This window comes from Leucopleurus acutus (genome assembly GCF_964270905.1).
Source record: "Leucopleurus acutus genome assembly, chromosome: 2".
NCBI classification, from domain to species: domain Eukaryota; kingdom Metazoa; phylum Chordata; class Mammalia; order Artiodactyla; family Delphinidae; genus Leucopleurus; species Leucopleurus acutus.
In genome coordinates, this window is record NC_139143.1 from 166686877 (window position 1) to 166706885 (window position 20009).

The following is a 20009-nucleotide window of genomic DNA, read 5'->3' on the forward strand; positions in this document are numbered from 1 at the left end:
GCTCCAGGGGCCCATCTGCTCTCTCCAGCTGCTACCCCGAGCTGCTTCTCTTTCTTAATGCTCCAGCATCTTCTCCCAGGGAGCTCTAGGGACTCATATATAATCATATCCCAAATTTATCGAGCGCGTACTGTGTGCCAGGCACTGAGATAAGCCCTTTGCCTGGTTTATCTTACTTCATCCTCTCAGCAGCTCTCTGAGCTGGGTGCAGTTGTGACCCCCATTTTACTGGTGAGGAAACTGAGGTGCAGGAGGTGATGGTAACTTGCTCATGAGGTAACAGAGTTGGGGTTTGAACCCGGGCCATCTGTCTCCAGAGCCCCCTTTCCCAACCAGTGCACTCTGCTGCCTCTTATGTCACAACTGCTAACCCCCGCCTAGGAGGGGCGCGGGCGAATTCAAACCCACATCTGTGGGATGCCGGAGCCCTTCTCTGACCCGTGACGCTCTGTGCCTCCCGGACCCAGATACGCCTTTTGCCGCCCACGTCATAGACCACGGCTTGAGCCAACAGCTGCGTGGAGCCCCGCCAGGGTCAGCTCTGCATCCCCACCCCCGCATTTCATACTGTGCCTGGAATGACAAGAACTTAAATGCAGGTGCCAGGCAGGCCCCTGAGTGTAGGGGAGAGTGACACTGGCTTCCAAGAGGTGCTCTGGGTGTAGACATGGACTCCATCTACAGCCCAACAGAGGCTCTCCAGAAGGGGATCGTCATTTGGCTACATAACATGGGTTGCTTACTGGTACATGGGAGCGTAGGTGTCGTGTCTGTTGTCATATGTGTGAATGCGAGAGCTCACACAGATGCATTCTGGGGGTCTGGTTTTACACGTGCACGTTTGTGTATGAGGATGTAAGTGCACGTGTGCACATGCGGGCGTGTGTATGGGGAGGTGAGTATCAGAATGGATGGATTTGTGCATACTGGCTGTGAAAGTATGTTGTTGTGTCTGCTTCCACGTGAGAGAGTGTGAGGACCCCCAAGTAAGGAAACTCCCTGGGCAGACCCTGTCCTCCCTCCTGCCTCCTGACCCTGGAGGACCTGGACCAATGGTCCCCGCCTTCGCCGGGTCCTCCACGAAGCCTTTGGAGAGGTTGTTGGGCTCAGACAGGAGTGAAAATAAGTGGCCAAGCAAGAAGCCAGGCCATTCTGTCTCCCCCCATTCCTGATTCTCAAGCTGCAAAGTGTACACCAGGCACCATCTTTAGCCCCATTGGGGGACCTGCAGGAAATGGAGCCTCGAAGCCAACTTCTCAGCCTCACCATCCCTTCCTCTCCCTCTTTGCTGGAATGCAGCAGCTAAGAAAGAAGGTGCAAGAGTCAGTCCCACTGGGCGTGCCTCCCAGCTCCCCCAGCTCTAGTCGTGTGAATGGAGAAGCTCACCGTCTCTGAGCCTCAGTTTCGTTATCTGTAAAATGGGGATAGTACCCACTTCACAGTGTTGTTATGGGCATTAAATGAGGTAGGGTTCAACGAGGAGTTAGTCCATACAAGTCAGTAAGTGATGGGGCTCATGCAGAGGAAGGAAGTGAGGGCGAGGAGGATTTACAGAGATCCCACGGGGACTCAGATGCGCCTTTTACTTAGCGTCTTTTGTAGTCACAGAATCCCCCATCCTTTGCATAAGGTACGAGAAACAGGTGGATGATGGTGTCTGGAAGCCTCACTTCTCAGCTTCTCTGTAGGCCCCTCTGTCTAGTGTTTCTTAGCGGGAAGCCGAGGGGTCCGGAGCCTTTGGAATATTGTGCTTCTTCCCATGGGATGCGAGTTAAACTGTCTCTGGCCTTAAGAAGAGAGATGGGTGTGAGGTATGCTGGGGCTTCCTGGTCCTGGACGGGGGACCACATGGAGGAAACAGGGGCTCTGGGGCTCCATGTCCACAGGGCTGGAGTTGGCGGGTGGGGTATCGCCATGGGCATTGCAAATGGCGCACAGAGACAGCACTTCCCAGCTGGCCAGCAGGATATAGGGGGGCTAACACCCCGCCTTGGGGAGGGGGCTGCAGAGTCTGAGGGAAGTTAAGGGGAAAGCAAGCCAGTTATGCAGCGGTGGGGTAGCCCTAGCAAGAGATAGGATGACCTTTCTTATGGGCAGCCTCACCCAGGGTTAGGAGTCCCAGCCTCACGACAGGACCCCCAGCTGACCCAGGTCACTGCCTCCTCTTTGAGCCCCTTTGCTAGGATTGGTTCAGGATTCATGACTTCCTGTCTGCAGCTGGACAGGGCTGAGGACCAAAGCCAGCTGGCCCTGGCCACAAGCCTTTGGAAGTCCAGTTGCAGCAGGTCAGGGATCATTCTGCCCCAGCCAAGCAGAAACCGTGCCCTGCTATAAACGTTGTCAGATGAAAAGGAAGAACCTACGCCTTTGCCCTTCTGTAACATAGGCTGCTCTCAACTGGAAGTGATATTGGCTTCTTTGGTAAGAACTGATCACGATCCCCAAAGCTACTGACCAGCCCAGCCCACAGAAAACCAGATGTGCCAAAGGGAGATCACGTTCGTAAAAACAATGCGTGTTAACCTGGAAAGGTCTGCATAAATGTCAACTATCATTGCTGTTGTTGTTTTACGATAATAATGATTAATAAGGAAAACAAAGCAATCAGGTTTATCTTATCTAGAATCTAGCAATTCCCAAAGTGTGTTCCATAGAACAGTTCAGAAGCTCATAGGTGTTTCTGAGGAAAAAAAATTAAAAAGTGTGAGGAGAGAGTCTATAGTCAATGTTGTGGAGATTCTGGTTGAAGCAAGGTTTAATAGGTTTCTCTCCTGCAGAACCTCTGAGATAAATTCGTAAGCATTTGTTTCTTCCAGAGGAGAGAATTTCTGCAGCATTTCCCAAAGTTCCTTGACCCACTGAATGCTTTTCTCGTGGAACTTATTTCTCAGCCTGTGTTTCATGGAATGTACTTTGGGAAACATTTCTAGGTGTCATTCTGCAATTAATCAAATTTAGCCCCAAATTGCATGGTTAGCTCTTCTAAGCCTGACACTGACAGTTATTTTTCTGTGTTGCCCCATAGGGTACCACTGATGCTCCAGGCATTGGCCTGTCTCGACAAGGAAAATCCCAGTGCCAGTGTGTGATGGGGGCAGGGAGGGCTGAACAGGGAACAGTGGGGCTCAGGGCTGCAGAGGTCACCAGAGGCTGCATGCATCACAGGGGACCTTGTGCCAGCCTAACGCTGTTCTTCAGAGGGGCTAAGGCACACCACAGTCTCCTGAAACGGGAGAGGGACAAGTGGGTGCAACTAACACACGAAGCTTCCCCTAGAGACCTGACGGGGGAAGGAGGAGGCCGCCCAGCTCACTGCTCCCCTGTAATCCTGCTGGACCCTAAACTTCCGCAGGCCCCACCCTGGGGGCTCTGAGCTTTCCTCTCTGCAGCCTCTCTTCTGGTTCAATGTTGAGTTCCTTAAAGCTGGGCTATCTCTCTCCTTGTCCTCTTCCCCTTTTCCCCAGAGAAACCCCCAGTTCCTTAAGAAGCTGAAGTTATTGACGTAGAGGATACTCCCCTCCAGAGCAGAGTTGATAAAATTAGCAAATGAAGATCCAGGATGCCCAGTTAAATGTGAATTTCAAATAACAAATACTTTTTAGTATAGGTATATCCCAAATGTTGCATGGGATATACTTATACTAAAAAAGAATGTGTTTCTCTGAAATTCGGATTTAACTGGGTGTCCTGGATTTTAACTGGCAGCTCTGTTCTGGGGCCTAGGATGTAACCTTTTCGGTTTTGCTTCTAAAGAATCTCAGGTGAGAGAGAGGAGGCCGTGGGGCCCTATGGTTATGAAGCATCAGGGAGAACTCCCGCCGGAAGCCCCTCTGTGGCCCCTGCTGGTAGGATGATGGATGTCTGTGCAGCCCCAGGTTGTCCAGGTGGGGGGATGGGGCCAACGAGGGGTCTGACTGGGTGTAGGTCAGGCGTGCTCTAGGCCTGGCAAGGAGAGGGACTGTGTGCAAGCCCAGAGCACTGCCTCCATGCTGGGAAACACAGGCCTTGAAGGTCAAGGTTACAGCCTGATAAGGACACAGGCGCTGAAGTCAAACAGCTCAAGTTTCAACCCCGGCCCTGATCCCAGCCAGCCGTGTGACCCTGGGTGAGAGTAGCCTCACTGTTCCTCATTCCCCTGCCCCCAAAAGGGAACAGTCAGAGTACCTCTCGTGGCAGGGTACGATGAAATAGAAGAGTCCAGATAAAGTACTGAGCAGAGTGCCAAGCTCACGTTAAACACCCGAAAGGTGACTGTTATTATTATTGCGATTTGCTGCGTGACCCTTCAGCTCTCTAAATTCAGCTCTTTGGGGTAAAATGGGCTTCATAAATACCAACCTAAAGAGTAGCTCTGAGCACTTGCATAAATTCTATTTTAATGGGAAAGATTGTGGACTGAACATACGCACACAAGCCCTTCCCTGCAGCCAGCCACCACAATGCCCCCTGTCTCCAGGGCCACACTGAAGGGGAAAGGAAATTTAAGTTTGGTCTCAGTCCTCAGGTGCCAGCGGCCTGTCTTCTTCCTGCCAGTCATCTGTCCAGGACTCTCACCTGTGCAGCCCACTCCCCTCACAGCCCCTTCCCTTCCCTGACTCCCAGCAAAACTGGTCTTTTCTTAGTTCTCTTTCTCTACTGTGGGAGATGGGGGACGGTTGCTGAGATTGTACACCTGGGATAAGTACGTAACTGAATAAACACGAATTCAGGGGTACCACACTGTGGCCCGTGGGCTGGGGACCTGTTTTATAAGTAAAGCTTGGTTGGAACATGTATTGTCTAAGGCTGCTTTTGTAGCACAACAGAAAAGCTGGATCATTGGGACAGAGACCATTAGGCAAGGCCAGAAGTATTTACTCTCTGGTTCTTTACAGAAAAAGTTTGCCAACCCTGCTTTACTCTGTTGTTTCCTATATATAATGCATATTTTTATATGCACATAGTATAAACTGTGTGTGTGTGTGTGTGTGTGTGTGTGTGTGTGTGTGTATAAAACACATTCCATCAGGGTACTCCCTCCCTGCCAGGCATTAAAGCAAACACTAGATAAAAAAAGAATATGTCATTTCTGCCCCTCAGGGAAGTCCTGAGAAGAAAATAGACACCTAAACAAACAATTACAGGCAGACTTAGCTCCTGTTTGGAGACTGGGTTATTGTAAATTAATGAATGATTGAATTGTAATGTCGTATGACAAATGCAGGAATTGAAGTGCAAGTAAAACCCTGACTTAAATCTGCAAGTGGGGTCCAAAAAATCCTGTCATGTAAAATGTGGGCCTGTGAGATTGCAAAATTAACCCAATGACCAGAACAAGCCTGTGTAGTTAATGGCCTGGGAGTTCCAGGATTCTGGGAGCTGGTTGCCAATGACATTATACCTGAATTTACATTCTATCAGGATGTCTTCTCCTGGGGTTTTCCAGTTTACACAAGACGCTAAGGGTATCAAGGAGGGCGTCACGGAGGAAGTGGTGCGGGGGAAAGATTGGGGGAGCAGGAGGTGAGGCAGAAAATGTCAGCAGGGGTCGGATCATAGAAAGATGGGGCTGCATGAACCTAAGACTGGACTAATCCTGACAGCAACAGGAGGGTTCTCATGGTTTTCTTTTTCTTCCCTTTTATTTATTGTGGTTGACCTTTCAAGTCATTATTTAGTCTTACATTCATCATGCAAAACCAGAGGTCTTTCCCATGCACCCTGGTGGCAGGGAACCTGCTTTGGCACGTGTGCTCCGGAGGGTGGAACAGGGCAGGACCGTGGTGGATTTGCCATTGTAGAAAGCTCAGTCCAGCGTCAGTGCAGACAATGCACTGGAGGGCGCAGGGCCAGCGGCAGCGAGATCAGAGTTGGGTGCAGAGGTCCAGGAGAGAGATGATAAGGATCCTCAAATGAGAAGGAAGGAGAGGGCAAGAGTGACTTACGGAGGACAGCAGCATCCCAGGGAGAAGCCAGGCTTGCTGCTCCCAGAAGTCAAAGCCCAGTAACAAGAAAGGCACTGGAAATTGAACAGTTCACAGCTCAGAGAGATAACCCAACCGGGCTAATGGAATAACCTACGTGAATAGGTTACCGTGAGTGGTTCTCAGTTTCACTTCTGCCTACAGTCACCCACAGGAGCTTAGGCTCTCCCTCTGAAATTCTGATTCAATAGGTTTGGGGACAGGTCTAGGCATTGGTGTTTTTATAAAACTCCCCACGTGACCCTGATGCTGAAGGTTGCAAAATTGCAAACGTGAGCCAAGAGAACAGGCTCACAGTGGAGAGCTTACGCCAGACGCTGGGCAGGAGGAGGCTTGGCCGGACACGGCCCTGTGGACTCGTGGACCCCTGCCTTTGTCTGATTGACAGGTAGCAGGAAATGTACAGGACCAGGCTAAGGGTTGACTTGTCTGGTTGTCACCCCAAGTCATCCCCACAAGGAGAATGAGTGTGAGTCCCCTGTGAGGGTGTTTCAAGGTACACTAGTGACCGTGGACTCTATGGGGAACGGTCAGTGCAAGCATGGCCTAACGCAGGTGGAAAGTACATGGGCTCGGTAGCCAGGAAGTGCTGTGGACACCCAGCTCTACCCCCAGTGAGCTATGGGGCCCTGGGTAATGCTCCAACCCCTCCGGCATCACACTCATGTCAACGAGAGATAATAGCCCTTCTCTCAATGGGTTATTGGAAGGATTAAGTAAAATCATTAAGTCACACAATAAACTCTTATCAAGGTATTATTATACATCAGGCACTGTTCTAGAAACGGACACAGAAGGGAACAAAATAGATTTTTAAAAAATGTCTGTCTTCATGGAGCTTATATTGTAGCAGAGTGGGACAAACAATAAACAAATGAATGCATCAGCTATATACTATGTCAGATGTAGATGTGAGAGGAAGCGGAGACAACAAGTATAGACAATTCTTTGGGGTGGAAATATATGCAAAGCACTTGACAATGGGGATGGCACATAGTAAGTGTGCAGTAAATTATGTTTACAAGGCCAAACAGCTAAAAGCAAGGGAGTTTTAAGGATTAACTAAGATCATGTGTGATGCAGAAGTGCCTAGCACAGCGTAGCTACTCAAAAGATAATGGATCTTATTCTCCCCTCCCCTGTCCATGCCCACTACCCCTCAAGTCACACACACACACATACACACACACGCCATCTCCCCTTTCCATGTTGAGGGCTGTGGAAGAAGAAATCTTTCTTCCTGCATCCTTTCTCCCAGCCACCCTGCCACTTTGTATCAACCGTATGGCCATGGACATGAAACAAGTTACTTGATGGAAGATAAGAAATCAAAACATATGGAGGGTGCTTGTCCAGAGAGCATAAGTGACTCTTCATTATAATATGGGAAATAAAGTCTCACATTAAAAATAAAAGAAGGTATTATGTAGCTTTTGCTGCACTCCAGCCACAAAGGAGATTCATTGTCATACAGTCACTGAGAATATCTTGTTGAGTGGCAAGAGCCGGGCTTTGTAGAAGGGACAAAATTCCCCACAGCTAATCTACAATGGAATTGTTCAATGTCAGGCACAGCTTTAATAATATTGTTCTGGGCTGCCTTGGATGTAAATATCCCACTCTTCATTTTGTAAGCCATCAAAGGGAAGTTTTCTAGACGGGAGAGCATGAACGGTTATAAGGTCTGTGCCAAAAAAACACATGGGCAGAATCCAGAAATCAAAGAACGCTGTGCCTTAGAAAGCCTGGCTTTTGTGGCTTATCTCTGATCTCTGTCTGTCCAGAAAGTTGTGCATCAGACACAATATAAAAGACCAAACTTTAAATGTTGCCCTTGACACTCTTAAAAAGTACAAGATTGGCAAATCAGACTGGAGAAGAAAAGACAGACAATTACATCTGGACAATCAGGTAATCCCCCTTCATTTTGTCTCAGTGTCTAGAATACTGAAGGGAGGAAGGGAACTCTTGGTCATCAAGCACCCACTATGTCCTGGACACTGTCTCTGTCAGATGCAGTATTGTATTCCAGAATTAAGAGTGCCGAATGATGGAGCCAGAAAGACCTAGATTCAGAACCTAGCTCTGCCATTTTCTAGCTCTGGGGTCTTAGGGAAGTTGCTTAAGCTCTCTGTGCCTCCATTTTTTTCATCTGTAAAATGAGGATAATAGTTGTCGCACATGATTGCTTTGAGGATTAAGTAAAATAAATGTGTAGCCCAGGGCCTGAAACATATGAGGAACTCAATGGTGGGTATTATAAATCTAGCTTTATTTAATCTGTACAACAGTGCTGTTATGAGTTGAATTCTGTCCCAAAAAGATATGTTGAAGACCTAACCCCAGTACTTGCGGATGTGACCTTATTTGGAGATAGGGCCTTTGCAAATGATGAAGTTAAGATGAGGCCATTAGAGTGTGTCCTAATCCAATACGATTGGTGTCCTTATAAAAAGGTGAAATTTGGACATAGAGACACAGAGGGAGAATGCCAGGTGAAGGTGAAGGATTGGATGGATGCATAGACAAGCAAGGAACGTGAAAGATTGCTAAAAAAAAAACTACCAGAGGCTAGGAAGGGACAAGGAAGGTTTCCCCTACAAGTTTCAGGGGGATCACGACCCTGTCGACACGTTGATTTTAGACTTCCAGTCTCCACAACTGTGAGACAATAAACATCTGTTGTTTGAAACCACCTGGGTTTTGGTGCTTTGTTACAGCAGCCCTAGGAAACTAATACAATTCACCCTCTAACCCTATAGGAAGAAAAAGAAAGTATCCTCATTTTTAGATGAAGAACTGAAGTCCAGAGAGGTAAGGTTTATGGCTCAAGATCATTCAGCCAGAGGTGGACGAGCTGAGATTTGAATCCAGGCCTCTCTGAGCCCAGCGTCTGCCCTCTCTTCGTTCCCTGTGTGACCTTTCGGGAGCAAAGATAAAAAAGGAGGCGGGGTTGGAACTGAGACTCATCACACCCAAGTCCCAGTGGCGGTGCCAGGTCAGAGTGATCTGATTATGAGCGCTCATTAAGTAAAAAGCAGTGAGCGTTAGAGTGACTTTTTAAAAAGAATCGGGTTTTATTTATAGTGACGTTCCAATCATTAATTTCAAAGGAAGAAAGTCCAAAGCAGAAACAGGTTCGTTAAAAATGTGACATTAGTAATTTAATTAAATTGGGTCTTTGCGTCTCGTTGCGGAAAATGAACCGTTAGTTCTACACCAGTTCTCAGCCCATTTCCCAGGTTGGCTCCCTCCCCTCACCTTAGTTTGCTTTCTTCTCCAAATGTTTACCTGACCTGCCCCTCCCACCCCCAACACTCACAAACACATCGCAGTTCCTGCCTCCACTGTGGCCAGTAGTGCGGGATCGTGGGAAATGCCAAGGAAGACAGCACTGTGGGATCATGGGAAATGCCAGGGAAGCCAGCAGCATGGGATCGTGGGGAATGCCAAGGAAGCCAGCACTGTGGGATCGTGGGGAATGCCAAGAAAGCCAACAGAGCGGGATCATGGGAAATGCCAAGGAAGCCAGTAGCATGGGATCATGGGAAATGCCAAGGAAGCCAGCACTGTGGGATCATGGGAAATGCCAAGGAAGCCAGCACTGTGGGATCATGGGAAATGCCAAGGTAGCCAGCAGCATGGGGCCATGGGAAATGCCAAGGAAGCCAGCACTGTGGGATCGTAGGGAATACCAAGGAAGCCAACAGAGCTGGATCGTGGGGAATGCCAAGGAAGCCAGTAGCATGGGATCGTGGGAAATGCCAAGGAAGACAGCACTGTGGGATCATGGGATATGCCAAGGTAGCCAGCAGCATGGGACCATGGGAAATGCCAAGGAAGCCAGCACTGTAGGATCATGGGAAATGCCAAGGTATCCAGCAGCCCAAGGACTATTCTAAGCTAGGCTAATAGACAGGGTGACGGAAGTCAATCCTTTCACCTGGGTTATGTCACTTGTCAGAGGTAGAGAATGGGCCTGGAGGAGCTCTTCATCCCTTAAGATAGTTCTTCCACAAAAACATAAGGGCAGGGGCCCTTTTGTCTAGTTCATTGCTGTACTACCAGCACAGAGTGCAGTAGGCCCACAATATATTTTCGTTGTATGAAGGAATTGATGTATCAATGGGTAACCCTTCCAAATGACTAATTGATGAACACTCAAATATGTCCCTACAAGTGTCACACACTGTGTCAGGCTCCCAGGATACACCCAAGGACTGCATGGCCCTACAGTACAGTGGAAGGATAACACCTGTCGTTTTTGAGCACCTACTCTGTGCTGGGCACTGTGCCAGCCATGCATCAGTTATTATCAGTAACCTCATCAACCACTAGATATTACTGTCCTCCTTTCTCAGTTGAGGAAACTAAGGCTCAGAGAGCTCACATGACTCAAGGCCACAGAGTAAGACAGTGACAGCACCTGGCTTCAGACCAGGTCAAGCTAGTACCAAAGTCCGCCCTTTCCCTCTACAACAAGCTGTCTCCTCCTGGGAGGAGAGGAGAAGTGGGAGAGAAAGCCTTCTTTCTGAGGGCTCTGAGATCAGCAAGGCTGGCAAAGAGGGTCCTGGAAGACAGAAATATGGGCTGGAAGAGGGTACTGCAAGGGCCTGGGAAGCTCTCTAGAATCCAGGCTGGCTGTCTCCACTTCTTCATCTTTATTCCTCATCACTGCCACCCCTACCCTCTTATTCCAGGCTCTCTGGTCTCTTAGGTTGTCTCTGGCCTCAGGGCCTTTGCACATGATATTTCCTCTGCCTGGAACACACTTTGACCTAGCTAATTCTTACTAATCTCTCAGGGTTCAGCATAGACATCACCTCTTCCAAGAAGCCGGCCCTGACTACCCCCTGACTGGGTTTGTTCCCCTGCCTGGTCCCTATCTCATCATAACACTTAACATACCTTTAATCGTATGCATCTCCCAATGGACTGGGAACTTCGATTCACTTGTGTGGTGCTCACTGTATCCAGGCTTTACATACCGCCACTCACATAATGCTCACAGTGACCCCAGAGGAAGGTACTATTGCGAACTGCCTCTTACAAAGGAGGAAACTGAGGCACAGAGAGGTTAAGAGACTAGCTCAAGGTCCCACAGGTAGTTATCCATCAGGCTGTGATGCAAACCCAAGCACTGAGGCTCTCGGGTCTGTTCTTTCCACCACCCTGCTCTGCGACCTCTCAGGGTTGGCCTCAATAAACCATCGCCAGATGAATTAATGGAGAGGTACTTGGATGGCAATCTGGACATGGCTGTGACCACTTGTCCTTGCCTTATGGGGAGGTGTGAAATGGTAGGAGGTGGGACCTTCTGGACACAGGCAGTTCCAACTCTAGGAAGAAAGGTAAAGGGTAGGGGGAGCTGAGTCAGGTTGAACAAGTGACTCGGGCACAGAGGAGCTGTGCCCTCCCTTTCTCCCTCCTGACTGGCGGGTCATGATCTCACGCACGCTCACCAAGACCATTTCCTCTGGATAATGAGTCCACACTGGCAGCTGGCGTTATTGCTCTGGCTCAGGTGGCACACTGTACATCTTATTCTCCGGCTCCCTATTTTCCCCTTGAAACGGGTCAGTCTGATCAGAACTCAGGTTCTTGTCTCCCTACCTCACTGCTTACTCCAGCACTAATGACCCCTTCAACTCCCCCAAACCTGCTGGGCCAAAGTACAGCTCTGGCTGCTGGGGCAGATCATTAAAGAAAGGACATCGGGTTTAATGAGCACCTACTCCGTGCCACTGTCTGTGTCCCTTCCATGGTGTTTATTGGAAAGGACTGTGGAGTCTGAGATCAGAGCAACCAAACCCAAGAGATTAAAGTGATTTCCCTGGGGCATCTCGAGTGAGGGGATGGACGTGTTACTGAACCAGGTTCGTTTTAGCCAAAGCTCTGAGACGCCGGGGTTTGCAGCAAAGAGAGTGTTTATTCACAAAGCAGCCAAGCGAGGAGATGGGAGAACAAGTCTCACATCGGCCTTCCCAAAGGCAAGGGGCTTAGGGTATCTGTGGGATAGAGACTAAAGAAGCAGTGTGGTCTGAGGCGTGGGGAACTTGGGGAGCATGGGGAAAGGTGATTGGAAAAAGGTGCAGTAATCATCGGTCTGCTCAGGTGTAACTAAGCTACAGACCTCCATTTTGGGGGTGCTTAGCACCATCTGAGGGTGGAGTTTTGGGCCCTCCGACATCAAAAGTCAACAAGCAGACACCTGCGCATGTCCAGTTAGAGCTAGTCTTAACTGGCTTAATTTGAACTAGACACAAGTTCCTGGAAAACAATTCAGGCAAACATCTTACTGTTCAGGCTCTTGGAGGACATGCAAGTCTTTTGTAGCAACAGTTAAAACGACCTTGATTGGTGAAGGCAGGATACAGGTGAAATGGATTTAACTGATGCTTACCCACAGTTCAGACATACTTCACATCCAGGGCTGCACATGAGAAAAGGCAGGAAACCTGGATGTCCAGGTATAAGTTGCGTGTGCAGCTCCTCCTGAACGTGTGAGCCCTGCGAGTACTCAGGGACCAGGCAGCCTTCAGGGGCAGCCCTGTCCTACAGAGGAAAGGAGGTCCGGGGAGGAGGGTCACCCAGAGAGGTGCTGCTCAGAGGCCAGGTGTCAGGGCTGGAGACCTGCTCACGGGCTGCGTGTCTCTCCTTTTGCTCACAGCTCTCCCCAGCCACACGTGTGGGAACCCCGGGCGGCTGCCCAACGGCGTCCAGCAGGGCTCAACCTTCAACCTCGGCGACAAGGTCCGCTACAGCTGCAACCCCGGCTTCTTCCTGGAGGGCCACGCCGTGCTTACTTGCCACGCTGGCTCTGAGAACAGTGCCACGTGGGACTTCCCGCTGCCCTCCTGCAGAGGTAGGTGGCCAGGGAGGGCCTGAGGGGTGGGCAGCACCTTGGAGGGATGCTGCAGCTTCCAGTGGGACCCAGTCTCCATCCACTCCAGCAGGAGGTGGGGTACCCATTATGGGGAGCCCATGTCTGGGGGCCACCAAGGGTCCTCCGGGTCCCCAGGTATTCTAGGGGCTTTTAGGCCTCCCTGGACCTCGTAGTCCTCAGGTGTGCACTCCCTCAACCTGCTTCCCCTGCATCAACAAATTTATTTTTAGTCTGTCTGCCCTTCCCTCCTGCCCTCCTATCTCGGAAGATACATCATTTCTCTTCCTGTTACCGATGTGTCTCCTGTGCACGGCTGTCTCCCAGCTGTTTTCCTATTGATCTCACGCCGGCAGTTCTTCTCTCTTTTCTGTAAATTCAACTTCTCTCCCTATATAATGGTGTCCTCCTCCCAGTCTTCAAATATGCTCAAAACCTCTTTACCCCAGCACTGCCCCCCAGAAAAACCCAACTTCCTTCAGTGCTGCATCGGTCCAGCCTCCCAGCTAGGGTAACCAACTTATCCCGGTTTCCCTGGTACTTTCCCATTTCTTAGCTCCAAAAGTCCCACATCCTGGAAACCCCCTCAGTCCCAGGCAAACCGAGACAGTTGGTCACCCCCTTCCCAGCCTATTTCTTATTGCCCCTGTATAGTAATCAAGCTTATTTCAAAAATAATTTCCCATGCCTCTTATCTGATGATAAAAATAGCACATGACCATTTTAAGTGAGCTTCGAAAATACAGAAGAGAATAAAGAAGAAACAAAATTTACCCATTTTAACCACGATTTTCATATATTCCCTTCCCATCTTCTTCCTCTTTTTTTTAAATTGAAGTATAATTGATTTACAATGCTGTGTTAGTTTCAGGTGTACAGCAATGTGATACAGATATACATATATATTCTTTTTCAGATTATTTTCCATTATAGGTTATTATAAGATATTGAATATAGGTCTCTGTGCTATACAGTAGGACCTTGTTATTTATCTATTTTATATACAATAGTATATTTTAAAATATACTATTTTATTTATAATAGTATATATATCTGTTAATCCCAAGCTCCTAATTTATCCTCCCCCTGCCCCTGGCTTCCCCTTTGGTAACCATAAATTTGTTTTCTTTGTCTGTGCATCTGTTTCTGTTTTGTAAATAAGTTCATTTATGTCATTTTTTTTAAGATTCTACATGTAAATGATGTATGATATTTGTCTTCTCTGACTTACTTCGCTTAGTGTGATAATCTTTAGGTCCATTCATGTTGCTGCAGATGGCATTATTTCATTCTTTTTGATGGCTCAGTAATATTCCATCGTGTGTGTGTGTGTGTGTGTGTGTGTGTGTGTGTGTGTGTGTGTGTGTGTAATATCTTCTTTATCTGTTCATTTGTTGATGCACATTTAGGTTGCTTCCACGTCTTGCCTATGGTAAATACTGCTGCTATGAACATTGGGTGCATGTATCTTTTCGAGTTAGAGTTTTCCTCTTTTCTGGATATATGCCCAGGAGCGGGATGGCTGGATCATACGGCAACTCTGTTTTTAGTTTTTTAAGGAACGTCCATACTGTTCTCCATAGTGGCTGCACCAATGTACATTCCCACCAACAGTGCAGGAGGGTTCCCTTATCTCCACATTTCCCTCCTCTCCAGCATTTATTATTTGTAGACTTTTTGCTAATGGCCATTCTGATTGGTGTGAGGTGGTACCTCATTGTACTTTTGATTTGCAATTCTCTAATAATTAGTGATGTTGAGCATCTTTTCCTGTGCCTGTTGGCCATCTGTATGTCTTCTTTGGAAAATGCCTATTTAGGTCTTCTGCCCATTTTTTGATTGGGTTGTGTTTTTGATATTGAGCTGTTTGTATATTTTGGAATTTAAGCCCTTGTTGGTCGCATTGTTTGCAAATATTTTCTCCCATTCTGTAGGTTGTCTTTTCATTTTGTTGTTGGTTTCCTATAAGTTTGATTAGGTCCCATTTGTTTACTTTTGCTTTTATTTCTTTTGTCTTGGTAGACTGAGTGAAGAAAACATTGGTACAATTTATGTCTGAGAATGTTTGCCTATGTTCTCTTCTAGGAGTTTTACAGTGTCATGTCTTCTATTTAAGTCTTTAAGCCATTTTGAGTTTATTTTTGTGTGTGGTGTGAAGGAGTGTTCTAACTTCATTGATTTACATGTGGCTGTTCAGCTTTCCCAGCACCATTTGCTGAAGAGACTGTTCTCCGTTGTATGCTCCTGCCTCCTTTGTTGAAGATTAATTGACTGTAGGCATGTGGGTTTATTTCTGGGGTCTCTATTCTGTTCCATTGATCCATACGTCTGTTTTTGTGTGCAATACCATACTGTTTTGATTATTATAGCTTTATAGTATTGTCTTAAGTCTGGGAGGGTTATGCCTCCAGCTTTGTCTAATACATATTGTGTACATGCATATATTGTGAATATATATATGATTGAGATTATAATACATGTAGATATTTTTAACCACCTTATATAAACTGTGACATCATGAGAAGGGTTTCCTCATGACACCAACAATGCCCAGCATCTTGAAAGCTCCACCCAGCCTTGTCTATCCTCATCTCCCACTTACTCCCCTGCAAACTGGCCTTTGCTGCAAATATTTTGCATCACGTTGCCAAGTCAAATGGGAATTGTTTTGGCCCTTATATTCCTTGATGTCTCAACAGGCTTTTGCCTTCTTGACCACTCTTTCCTTCTTGAAACCCTCATCTTGAAATCCCATGGATCTCCGAACACCCAGGTATAAGTCTAGGAGGATTGTTTCAAGGAGTTGAGAAGTGATTGGAACAAGTAGCTCTCCTTGGGTTCAAGTTTAGAGGAAGGTTTTCTGTAGTTACTATCAGGAGACTAGCTCGAGGAGAAGCAGCTCCCTCCTTCCACCATATGCTCACACCCATTTTCCTGTCTACACGGGCAATGGAAAATACTTGGCACATAGATCCCTTTCTCTTCTACCATTCCCATGGGAGGCATAATTAATTGATCATAGTACCCTTCCTGCTTGAGTCTGGAGGCAACTGTGAATTCCTTTCCAACAGGCAAGCCACAAGCAATCAATCTGAGTTGCTGCTTGACTCTGTGTTTGTTTAGCCCTCCTCAGCCAATAGAATTGGCCTCAGCCTTGTTGGTCCTTTTTGATGGAGCCTGGGGAAACTAGTCTCGTTTCTCGCCTTCCTAAGTCCCCTCCTCTCAGGCCCCCTTTCTAACATGGGATAACTTGGGACACATCTCTCTTCATGTGATTGATACCGGGAATGTCTTGACCAATCACATGAGACCTTGGCCCCTACACACAAGTGTGTGGCCCTGAGTGGCCTAACTGTGGTCTGAATCTGCTGTTTCCACTCTTCCTGATGGCACCTCTACCCACTCCCTGCCCAGAGGATGTCACGGTTTAACACACTGATCTTCCAAGGAGAGGCATCAGAGTTGTAACATGGTAACAGAATGTGAAACATGATAGTAAATGAAATTAAGTGTGTAAGCTGTGAAACGGAAAACACAATTCTCGTTCTTTTTACAGAACTATAAATATCATACTTTTTTAATCAATATGGAAACTAAAGACAAATGTAGCCCATATATCAGAGGCAGAGGGACTGTCACCCTGTCCTCTGAAGTACAATTCACATCCGTATCCCATCTTAATGAGGTGGAAATCTACAATCCCTCCAAGTATTTTCAGGAATCTTTGTCAGCTCTGGCTTCCTTTGAACCTTGAACTCACTGCCATGCGTCACCCGTCTTGGTTCTGCTCTGCCAACCTAAGTTGAAAACTTGGCCCATTTTTCCTGACCCCCCGCCCCAAACAAAAACAAAACCATTAACAAAGGTGTTTGCATGCAGCACAGCCTTTATTGGAGGTTTGTGGCAATGCAGGGACTTCACACCTCAACAATGCAAGTCGCTTGAAATGAAAATTGGAGCAGTCAGGAACCCCAGAGCCTTTCGGCTCCCCCCCGGAAGCTTCTCCCTGGCTTCTGTCTTGGCAAGCCCCGGCTTCCCTGTGGTGTGCGTTGCCCCGTCTCGTCTCACTCCAGCCTCCTCCACTTTGCTGCCTCTCGACCTCGGCCCCGTCTCAGGACTTCTGTCGACTTCTTAGGCACAAGAGCCCGGTTGCCCTTGGCTTTGCCATCTCCTTACAGGCTGATGTCTCCCTCCCCGACCCAAGCTCTTTAAGTATAGGGTGATATTGTCTCTAACAGAGAGAGCTTTCACTTGGAAGAAACCCTGGGGCTGGCTGTTAAAATATCTTTTTTGTTAACCCACTAGTCAAAGATAAGATGAGGGCTGCCTCAAGGAGGACTTCCTTTGCCAGGTCAGACCATGGCCCCGCAGTGCAGGGTCTGCACGTCCTGGCATGGGGGCAGTGAGGGCTGGCCTTTCAGTGGGCAGAGTGGGCTGGGGTGCTCCCCCAGTGTTCACATCACAGCAGTAATTCATGGGTGTGCAGACCCTTTGGGGGCCACAGCTCTCTCCCAAGTCGCTCCTGATTTTCTCTCAACCTCTCAGATGACAATGATTCTTTCCCCACTTCTCCACTGACTTTTCTCCTCCTCTTTCCCCTTGAAGCCAGAGGGCCCAGCATGGCCTCTTCTCTGGGAACTTCTTGCCTCTCTTGGAATTTCTCATCCACTCCGAGGCTTCTACTGTTGCTTGGGGACGACTCTTCATTCTCTATGTCCAGCCCTCCCTCTGTCCTGAGCTTCAGACCCACAGTGATATCAAACTCACCTGAAGCCCTCCCTGGAGGGTGCTTCCCATGCAGCACGCCCAAGAACCTAACTTCCTATTTTCCCAAACCTGCTTTTTTTGTTGCCTTCCCCAGCTTGGTGAAGAGTGTCACCATCCGAGGTGGCCAAGCCAGACACCACAGTGGCATCTTTACACTCCTCACCCTTCCCTGTGCCCTTAGTCACCGCGACCTGGCAAATCCGTCTCTGCACTGACACTGGCCTCCACGCCCTTGCCGCTCTTCAGGGGTGATGGTCCCAGGCCCTCTCAGCTCTCACCTGTCTCACTGCATAGCGTCTCCAGTCACCCCACCACACACATCCCAATTCATTCTCCACCGCAGGAGTGAACTTCCTAAGACCCAGATCTGACAGCATCACACGTTGCTCAGACTCCCGCCAGTGACTCTTTATCACTGACAGGGTCAAGTTCAAATTCCTTAGCATGGAGCACAAGGCCCTTCCGGAAGGAGGCCGAGGCCGACTTTTCTAAGTCCTCTCTAAGTAGCTTGCAATTAGCCACAGCAGAAATGCTCCCTTCCAGAATGCACACACCAAGGAAGCCAGCCGAGCATGTGAAATCTTGCTTTCAGAAGGGCTTCGAGCCCCGGAGACTCCCCGGGGCCTGAGGGCTCTGAGACAAAGCTCTGCTCAGAACTGGGAGGGCACAAAATGCTGTCCCACTCTCCGAGCCCCCAGGGCCCTCCACTGCCTGCGATTCGGGTCCATTATCTCTGTCTAATTCACCACATGCTGCAAGAATAGCGTGAGAAGCATCCTCAATAATGCCTGTGATTTTCTGGAAGTGATTTTCCAAACTGCCCTTCCTTAGTAGGCTGAGCTGAAAGGAACAGAGAAGGGTCCTCCTCGTGTGCCTCATGGTACCAGGAGCTGTGGTCATGCCAGGGTTAATGGGTTCAGACCCAGGGAGGATTAAAGCATCCTCTTGGCCTTTCTTTCTCTCGTGTAGAACTCTCAAGGGCTGGCATCTGTAAGTGGATAAACGTCATCCACTGGGCAGTGGTCCATAAATACTGTCCGTAAATACTTGCTGAGTGAACCGACGGCTGGATGGGTCTAATTCCCCACAAGGATTATGTAGGCATATGAGCCTGAAAGGGAAATTACTGGCCTGGGTTCGCCAGCCTGCCCGGCAGCTCAGAGTGACACGAGCTCCTTGAGTCCCAGGCTTCACAGAGCAGCTTGGAGGGTGGTGCTTCTGCCTCACACAGCAGACGCCACCCGCCTGGCTGAAAGGTGAGCTTGGTCTGGAGACACAGCCCAGACCAAGAGGGAATGGGGGCCATCTAGGGTCTAGGGGCAGAGCAGGTGCGAGTCTCACCTCGAAGGAGGCCCAGCCCAAGGCTACTAGTCCATCAAGGCTTGGCCCAGGTGGCAGAGGGAAGGAGGAAAGGTGGGGTGTTGTGAGGTGGGGTGACTGGAGACGCTTTGCAGTGAGACAGGTGACAGGTGGCAGAGACCACATGGTCTCCCTTCACTTTGTGTCACTTTCGGCACCTTTTCAAAGGCGGAAGTCCGTGGGAGCCCTGAACCTTGCGGAACCTCTTTGATCCGTAAGAAGGGAGAACATGTGGATTTCAGCAACAGGCCCCTGACTTGTGAGGGACATTGGCCCTGGATCAAAGAGGACCGCATGGGGAAGGAATCACGTTCAGATGCTCTGAGCGCTGAGAGGCAGGTGGTAGAGAGAAAGCATCCTGAACAAGAAAGACTTGGCCCCTGAGGTCCAAGCCCAGCACTGCAGGCTGCCCCCAAACCCAGGGAGACAGGGATTCGGTCTGCAGCTTGGGCGGCCAGTGCCCAGATGCATTCCAGATATTTTGGCCCCAGGGAGAGGAACCTGTGAAATCTGAGACAGAAGCAGTGTCAGGCATGGAAAGAGCATGGATTCAAACAGACCTACATTCAACCCTAGCCATGCCAGCCCAGAGCTCTGGGTCACCGGCTAAACCCTTCTGAGTTTTAAAGCGGGGACACGAGTAGTGGCCTTAAAGGGTGATTGCTTACTTGTTCATTCACTCAGCATTTAACACCTTTTGGTTGAGTACCTACTATGTGCCCGCCAGTCACTGACTCAGTCCTTATTCATTAACTGCCTTATTAAGTGCCAGACATTGTTCTAGATGCAGAGAATCGCAGTGATGAATAAGTCAGACCAAGTTCCGTGATCTCAGGGCGTTTACGTTTTAGCATCCTCAGGCAGAATACAGGCAAGAAATCCAGTAAACAAATTTCAGATCGTAATAGGAGCTATGAGGGAAATCAAGTTACTAGTAAGAAGGGAGGCTGCTTCAGAGGGAGCCGTCAGGAGGGGACTCTGAGGAGGCGGCATTTGAACTGAGTCCTGAATGACAGGAAGGAGCCTGTTATGTGATG

General features: G+C 48.6%; 1 protein-coding gene across 1 annotated transcript in view; it reads left to right on the forward strand.

Moving 5' to 3' along the window:
* Positions 1-20009, forward strand: part of CSMD2 (CUB and Sushi multiple domains 2) — a gene marked incomplete at both ends in the record, with an annotated part of 666422 nt that overhangs the window by 215371 nt on the left and 431042 nt on the right. Inside the window, 1 exon segment of the mRNA XM_082863599.1 lies at positions 12634-12828. Coding sequence (XP_082719725.1) covers positions 12634-12828 — 195 coding nt within the window.